The sequence below is a fragment of the Gossypium arboreum genome, chromosome 1 (assembly GCF_025698485.1).
Source record: "Gossypium arboreum isolate Shixiya-1 chromosome 1, ASM2569848v2, whole genome shotgun sequence".
NCBI classification, from domain to species: domain Eukaryota; kingdom Viridiplantae; phylum Streptophyta; class Magnoliopsida; order Malvales; family Malvaceae; genus Gossypium; species Gossypium arboreum.
The window spans coordinates 122,003,311-122,012,179 of NC_069070.1; the positions used below are offsets into that span (position 1 = coordinate 122,003,311).

General features: G+C 29.5%; 2 protein-coding genes across 5 annotated transcripts; one reads left to right on the forward strand and one right to left on the reverse strand.

The window, feature by feature from the left end:
• Positions 1–1,485: 1,485 nt before the first annotated feature.
• LOC108482566 (non-structural maintenance of chromosomes element 4 homolog B-like) lies at positions 1,486–4,703 on the reverse strand. 4 transcript variants are annotated; one of them, XM_053025295.1, is made up of 8 exons: positions 4,368–4,703; positions 3,946–4,026; positions 3,604–3,844; positions 3,439–3,523; positions 2,441–2,657; positions 2,254–2,345; positions 1,812–1,902; positions 1,486–1,722 (listed from the first exon to the last, which is right to left on the reverse strand). In XM_053025295.1, exons 1-7 carry the CDS (start codon positions 4,510–4,512, stop codon positions 1,849–1,851), a joined length of 915 nt encoding a protein of 304 aa, XP_052881255.1. In that variant the 5' UTR covers positions 4,513–4,703; the 3' UTR covers positions 1,486–1,722; positions 1,812–1,848. The 4 variants fall into 4 exon arrangements, 3 of the variants coding, with proteins under 3 accessions (XP_052881255.1, XP_017641185.1, XP_052881256.1); XM_017785696.2 differs by having other exon boundaries at positions 1,581–1,902; XM_053025296.1 differs by lacking the exon at positions 4,368–4,703 and adding an exon at positions 4,101–4,149 and having other exon boundaries at positions 1,581–1,902.
• Positions 4,704–8,100: 3,397 nt separating this feature from the next.
• On the forward strand, positions 8,101–8,869 carry LOC108482637 (uncharacterized). The gene has a single exon (XM_017785759.2). It carries the CDS (start codon positions 8,238–8,240, stop codon positions 8,739–8,741), a length of 504 nt encoding a protein of 167 aa, XP_017641248.1. The 5' UTR covers positions 8,101–8,237; the 3' UTR covers positions 8,742–8,869.

An 8,869-nucleotide genomic window follows, 5' to 3' on the forward strand; every position in this document is an offset into this window, starting at 1 on the left:
AACGTGGACCAAAAATATTCAAAAACTAAATTGAGAAAAGTCATCAAGTTCAGGAATTAAATAGTGTATTACCCCTATTGATTAATATAAATAAAAGGGTTCAACTAATCCGGTTGGTTTTAGTCCATTTTGATTTTAAACTTTCCGAATCATTTTGGATTCAAAAGATTTCAAATTTGAATTGTTGTTCGGATCATTTTACATTCGTCTCAAATTTAGAATTCTCAACACCGTTAAAATTCTTAGTTAAATTTAAGTCTATTACATTGCTCTTCTTTTTTCTTTTTTCTTTTTTTGTCATGTGGTTACAAAATGAGAATTTTAAAAAAATTAGAATGTCAAACCAATAAATTTAACATGAAATTTTTAACAATATTATAGTTTCATTTAAATCTTTAAATTCAAAAATAAAAGATTAAATTTTAAAATTAAAATATAAAGACCTATTTCTAAATATACAAGAGTCGTTTTGGGTTGGATCAATTACCATAAGAGTCGTTTTGGGTTGGATCAAGAACCATACTTATTTTTATCCATGCAATTGACTTTAAAGATGTGAAAATTTTATTCTTTAAATTTTGTTATTAATCCTTATAATTTGTGAAAGTTATAGATTTAATTTCTATACATTAATTTGTTCATCTTTAATTATAGTACTTTTCAAATTTTAAAATTTCAATTATTGCCGAACGAAAATTGTTAAATTCATTAAATTCTACTGATTTTAAAATCGATACACCGAACATATTATCCTATGTATAATGTCACGCCAATTTGTTATCCACAAATATTACTCACTAAAATATAATTAATGGATTAATTTTTATCATTTATGCATACACTAAAATTTCAAAAATATATAAGATTTAGAATTGATCCAATTAGAGAATATTTATCAATTCTACAATTGTAAATATAGTACAAAACTAACAATTAAATTTAATTAAATGATTTAACTACTACAGATTGAATACAGGAATTGATCAATTCAAAAGTAGACAAACTAAAAATGATCAAATAGACGATATTTGTAAAAAGTACAAGGCTAATAGCAAATTTTAACCATTTTTAATCTTTGAAAATATTAGAAGGAAGTTGCACCAGCTAGGAATCGAACCCAGCGAGCCTGTATTCTACCACCACACCACCGGTGCCTATTGTCTAATCGGCCGTTAAAATACTTTTAGCTATGTACAAAGATAAACACTATTGCTAACAAAATAAGGTCCGACCGAATTTTAGCCCTTTCTAATCTCTATAATTTTATAGAATTTAGTTATTGTATTTTATTAAATTTAAAATTTTAATCCGTTTATTAATATATATATATTGTTTAAATTACCATTTTAATTGCTTCAATCAGTTTCATAGTCTAATTTAATTGGTTTTAAACAGTTCGTAAATCAAGTAATCTAGTCATTTTCTCCATACTAATATCACGACTGATTTTTAGTCCAAACAATCCATTTCAATTTAAAAATATAATTTTAATCAAAACTCGATTTCTTTAACATAATTTTTTTATAAATATAACTTCTACATACTATTTTTCATCAAAAGTATACCAGAGATTACTAAACTTTCTTAAAAGAAAGCTGGAGCAAACAAAAAAGCCCAGAGAATATTATAGAAGCCTTGGCATCGACAACAATTATCCTATGAACTAAACCAATTATGCCCCAGTTGTAAGCCATACAATTAAACAAAAACAACACCAACAACCTATGCCATTAAAGTCATGAATCCTAGTTAGCTTTCAGATTGGTGTTTCTAAATACATTTTGCGTCAAGATTTGTAGAACAAGACTTACATATATGCAAGTTAAAATTGCTGTAATGCTTTCAACTTTAATCCCTATGGGGCATCAGTTCATGGCCAACCTCAATATAATCTTTCATCAGCTGTGGAAATGCACAAAAGAAACACAACCAAACAAAAATGAATAAGTTAAAAGCTAAAATATATAAATCCAAAAGTAGGTAAAAGTAATCGAGGCTATATTTTACCTTTTTATTAAAAATAAAAGGAACAATTTAATTTTTATATGTTAAATCAAAGAATAAATCAGTTATTTTTAGCAAGGCTACAAATGCACATAGATTAATTTTTAACGATAAAAATAGATAAAAATTTTAACAGAAAATTATTTTACTTTTTTATCTGAAGTAGAGGAGCTAATTTATCATTTTCCAAATAAAATGAGCAAAATGCAACTCGACACGCATCCATAGTAATTTTATTCTCAAAAGTACCTTCCAATCCTTAAAGTCAAATCTGAAAACAAAGTGATTGTAAACAACTTCTTTTGACGCTATTGCTGTAGCAGTAGGAGCATTCTTTGGTGCTAATAGAATAGAAAAAGTTAGATTCTTAAAATAGAATAATAAACAAAAAGCTTTGGAAATGGGACTATAAGTTGAAATTTTAGAAGTATCTTACAGACTAAATGAATGCCTTTTTCGTCCAGTTTAATATCAGCACGACCATCTTTGACTAGAAATGATAATGCAAATATGTTTTCCACTGTTTGTGCAAAAGAGTTCCTGTTTAATACCAACTGTTCGAGCCTCACGATTCTGTGTTTCCTTAGAATGTCAAACATGGCTGCCATATTGATATCTGTATTTGTCTTCTTCTTTATATCCGTATCATCAACCTGCAATAATTTTGACCAAAAGAAATGAACTATATGAGATGAATGTAAAAACTAAAAAGGTTGTGTTTTTATATGTTACACTTTGTTGTATGTCGCCATTATGCTTGGAAGCCCTAACTAGGTTAATAACCGTGCAGAGAGATCTCACCTTACCAAATGATTCAAGATTATGGACACATGTGCTCAACATGATATACACGTGACCCTTATGTACACACTTGTCCCAAAAGACTTAATGGTTACATATAAACTTTCCCTATGACCTAGTAAAAGAACTAACATTCTCAACACAAGGAAAACCCAAGAGAAAGGGGGAGTTCCTCTTGGAATCCATCAAGAGCGCCATAGTCAGGAACACCTCCAACCCCCATTCATCTATAAGGCTCTTGGTCTCCGGGTGAACCATCGTCAACCATCAAACCATGTTTTTTCAGCTCTTGTTTATTTCTAAAGCATCTATGTATGACACTTATGTATGACTCTGAAAGACTCTTCCAAGTAAATGGAAAAGCTTAGAGAAACATAAGATGCCTGTGTTAGACGATATTCGTAACATTCACAACCGAGCACAACACTCACATCCAAATTCTTTTTAACATAGTTACACAAGAATGTCAGTGCTAAAGTGATTAGCATTAAAGACCAAACTCCACCAATATTTTACATGAAATGCCAACAAAGAATGAAAAACTACATGAACCATCTTTCTTCAAATAATGCAAGCTTCTTTAGCGATTATTGTGATGAACAAAGATTACACACCTCAAACAACAATTCATACCTCTGCAGGCTGCTCGTTTTCTACCAGTCTGGCGCGTTTTCGTCTGGCTTTCCTTTGCTTCATTTGTGTATCCATAGGCCCAATCCTGAAATAATGAAAACAATAAATACATACAACTATGAAAAAACTATAAAGTGCAAAATCATAATATCACATTTGCTATACATGGTACGACATCCACGACTGCTTCTCGAAGCATCTGAGTATTCGATCCCAATCTTCTTCCAATCTATCAAGGTTCTGCCGTCCGGTCTACTGCTTTGTTTCGCAAAGTCTCTAACAAGAGAGTCGACAAAATCCGATATCGTAATCCCATCGCCGTTTGTTGCTTTGACAGAGGTAAGCAATGTGTTTGTGATGTCCAAAAGGGCCTCAGCGTCAGCAATTTGTTCTCTAGGTTTCAGAACTGGAAATTTTACAAATCAATGAAAAAACAGAGGAAAACTAAAAAATAAGATTCGGCGAACTAGATATCGTAAAGATAATAGAAAATGCAGAGGACAGTACCGAATTGATGTAAGCTCTCTAAGTCATTAACAATCGACTTGAATTTAGCAGAATCGATACTAGAAAGATCATCTCTTTCATCTGCGAACAAAATTACAACACATTAGAAATATATATTCAGCAAATAAAGAAACTAAGGATCAGAATCAAATTACTTTTTTCCTTTTTTTTCATTTGAACTAAACGCGTAACCGTTTACTATATATATATATATATATATACAAATTTAAAATATATTCAAAAAAATTTTAACCGCGCTTTTTCTATTTCAAGAAAAAAAAAAAGCCTACATCCAAAAAAGAATATGTTCACAAATAAAGTAAAAAAAAAAAAAAACTCCATTGATTTCCCCGTCATTTTCTTGCGATCCAAACAGAAACAAGAGAACTCCTAAACAAAGACAAACAGTAAATGAATATTACCGAAAATAAGATTCTTAACGGCGAGATAACGAGTACGAAGAGTTCTACGATCAGTGACATGCTTATAGTTGGGATCATTAGCTTCAGAATCACTATCTATTTCATGTTTTACGGTGAGAAGCGTAGTTTTTTCACTTTCTGTCATTGTGGAGAATAATAACAACAACAACGAGTGGCAATCAAAAGAAAAAGAAAGAACAGTTTAGATTGTAAAGAAAGAACCCTAGATTAGAATGATTATGAAATAGGTGAGAGATTGCGTGCGTGAGAAGTTTTAGAGATTTGAAATACAAAGAGCCGTATTTTGAGTTGATTACGTTTTATCAGAGTTTTTTGGCAGGTAATTAATACCTGAATTTTTAAAATGAATAAAAGTGATTTAATTTTGAGTTTTTGGAGGTAATTACTACCTCAATTTTTTTTTTAAATGTGATTTAGTGATGGACGGTTGGGATTTTTTTCTAAAAGTTTAATGTAATAATTATAAATTAAAATACAACTTGAGAATATTGACAAAATCTCAATCTCGTTTATGAAGCTAACTTGTATATCGAATAATTATAAAACTTGACCACAAATTGTTTTTGAAGAAATAAATTTGAATTATATTGTAGTTTTGTTCAAGTATTTAATGTGTTTGAACTTTACGGGACTTAAATTTGATTCTTACAGTATGTAATTGTGATACTGAGTCTTCAGTTCCATCATATGGGTATGTAATGTATGGATTTTATCGGTTCTTCATTTGTTATGTTTTTTATTGATTTGATTCTTAATTTTCATCGAAATGATAAATATTTTACTTATATTGTGCTTGTAAATGTACTATAGAAACTTTTAAAAATACTATTTCATTTATTTTAGGCATAATGATAAATTTAGATACTAATGTTTATATTTTTTTGTCAATTTGATCCTTACTCCTTTTTTAAGTTAAAATTGAGTATTAGTTCTTCAAAAAAATTAATTGCTTTTCTTTAATAGAGATGATGACTAAAATATTATTTTTTAAGATGTTGGAGAGATAACCCTTGTACCAGTCCACTTGCTTTTCATACTGACATTACACTATTTATCTTATATGATACGTCAATATATAATTTAAAATTTATAAAAATATTTTTAAAAAACAAACAAATTCACACAAATAAAAGGTTCATAATTTTTAAAAAAATAGTATAAAGTACATGTAGATTATTATGTGGGCTATCATATTTAAAATTTTAATATTTTACTCTATTTCGTTAATAAAAATCAATTTAACTTTTTTCAAAATACTAATGGTTAATTTTAACTCTTTTAAAATATTTGAGGGTTAAATTTAGAAAAAAAATAAAAGTTAAAATGATAAAAGAAATAAACATTAAGAACTGAATTTGATATTATGCCTTTATTTTATTTATTTTATTTTAATTTTAATGTCGTTTCATGTAATTAATTTATTTATTTATTTATTTTTGTTTTTCTTTCACTTTAAGCTGAATCGAGCTTAAGCCCAATATGAGAAATTACGCCCATGTTTGCTTTGGGAATACAAATTATTAGGTCCATTTGACCCCAAAACGGGAAGAACAAAAATATAAAAACTTACCAGATTTGGTCAAACCTAGTTTCGGAGCTCGATTCGACGGTCCAAAACAATAGGTTTAAATTTGAAGCTAAAGTTTTATCTCGATTAGTATGGATATTATTGTCAATATAGAAGGACGCGGGTTCAAGTATGCTGAAGCGTATTATCCTCTTATTTATAGATTAGATAGGGGCTATGGTTAATTGTAAGCATTATGCCAAGAAGAACATATATAAATGAAAAAGTGGAGCATGATGACGACAACTAAAGACCGCGAAAAAGAGACAAAGAGGTAAGTACCAAGTTGTCTTCTTACGCGATATAATTTTCAAAATTAAGTAAATTTATGTCGAGTATATATAATTTTTATTTACTTAAATTCAAATATGGTATCGAATTATTAATCTAATTATCTAAATTTAATTCAATTTGATTAAAAATAATTTTTAAAAATATGATGCCATCCGATTGGATCACATTTGACTTGGTCATGAAGAATATTTCAACAAGTGGAAAAGTTGTTTAGACTGCTGAGCTTCTAGGAAGCTAAGAAGATTCTACAAGTTGTAAAGGGCTTAAAGTTTCCGACAAAGAAACCAGTTATTACAAGCTTTTAAAGTTGTTATAAATTAAAGCTACAAAAAGGGGTTAATATAAATTTTACTTCCTGAATTTGTTAATTAGATTCATTTTAGTACTTATATTTTTTTCACTTTGATATCTAAACTTAGTAATTAAGTCTATTTCGGCTATTAAACTTGACAAATATAGAAATTTGATGATTTGGCATGATATTAAAGTGTTATGTTGTCAAATCTTGAGGGATTGAGATCAATGACCAAATTGAATCTAATTACTAAATTTAGATACCAAAATGAATCTAATTATCAGATTTAGGGGTTAAAAGTACTATTAACCCAATCAAAATTTATGCTAATAAAATATTTCTGGGACTGGTCGGAATTCAAATCGTTATGTTCCAAAAGTGGGTCTCTTACAAATAATAGACTTTGAAAAAGAACACAACTGTCATTCTCGTCCAAGACATACGTTTACTCGAAGCATACCAAATGATTGGACCGTTTTCCAAGCACGTGCATTACACGGCCCAATAATGTGCTGCCAAGTCCCTTAAATTGCCCTATCTTTGACGGATGGCGCTTGGTATTCCCCGTCAACTCGTCTACTCAATCTTATTAAGGTCAAATTCTAGTTTTGGTCCCTCCATTATACTCAAATATGATATTTAATCTTTATTTTTAAATTTATTATAATTTAATCACCCTTCTTTTATAATGTTATAAATTAGTTCAAATAAGTAACACCATTAACTATTTATATTAAAATACCGATGTAGATTTTTTTAAAAGAACATCGATTTCTTGTCATCATTTTAATTAAAACTCTCTTTCTAGTGGTTGAAGGTTAAGAGCTTTAGCATTTTAGCCTCTACGTTTAAGGTTTGAGCGCTTCAATCAAAATAGTTAAAAGTAGAAACTATTTGGATTAATTAAAAATATTCATAAAATTAGTGATCAAATTATGTCAAATTAAAATACAAATACTAGCTAACCGAGTCATCGTTGTAATAATAAAAAGAACTTGCAAAGATTTCAAGTTTTGATTGACACCAAATTCAAGGATCAGATTCTCTAACAACCCTAAAATTATCTCGATAAAAGAAAAAAATCGTTAATTAAAATAATTAAATATATTAATTATTTAGATTAATTACTAACATTATAAAAATAAATTGATCAAATTATGTAAATTTAAAATACAGAAGCCATTATTATAATAGTGAAAAGAATTTGCATCGATTTTAATCTTGGTTGACACCAAATCCAGGGATCAAATCCTCATACAACTCTTATCCCTACTCTAATAAAAGAAAAAGGATAGAGACTAAATCTTAAATTCAAACATAATAAAGGACTAAAACCAAAATTTGACCATCTAATATGGTAAAACTGCTATGAAATCCCGTATTTGGTTGGAGTAAAATTGTCTTTTGCACATTTTTATCGAAATGAGTAAATTATTGTATGTATCACATTTATCTATTTCTATTATTAAAAAATAATGAAATAATTATATTTGATAAATTTTAATTTTGATAATAAAATGAATAAAAATTTGACGAGATGGTTATGTAAAATTTTTTTATTAAAAGGTGACGGATACTTTTATTAACAAAATCTCTGCTTTTTTTTTCCATCTCTACAAGGAACAAAAACCGATCCAAAACAACCTCAAAATCAAAGCTCAAGCCACCGTAAAACACCAAAAAAAACCCAAACATGGATCAACAACAACACGAAGAACAACCATCCACATCTCCGACATCATCATCATCATCGTACACCTTGTTCTTGAAAATAATGAGCAAAAGAAGAACATGGGTATTCCTCTTCGTATTAGTTTACGCTATCCTTTTAGATTCTTCATGGAATTTCCTCAAATCCATACTTTCTTGGTACCACCAAAACCAAGGCCGGTATCAATCACCCGGTTGGCCTGCCCTGTATGCTTCCGTCCTTCTCGGTGGGGTTTTTGGGTTGATTTCTATGGCTGCGGCGGTGGCTGTGGCGGTGCCGGCTACTATGGTGACGTGGATAACGGTGGTCGTTTTGCTTGCTTTCTTTGGGAAACCAAAACGGACGTTGGTGGCTGAAGGGAAGAAGATTACTAAAGAGATCGCGGGCTCCGTTTTTAAGACTTTGTTGACGGAAGGGAACGTCGTGGCTGTTGTTTGTGCCGTTTTGGGTTACTATGTACTTGTGAGGAACAACAATGGTGAATGATTTAATTCTTTTTGGGTTAATATATTGTTTGTTATCTAAGTTTGGTTTAGTATTCAATTTAGTACTTGAGCTCTTTCTATCCCAATTTATTACCTGATTTTGACTTCAATATTCACTTTAGTACATAA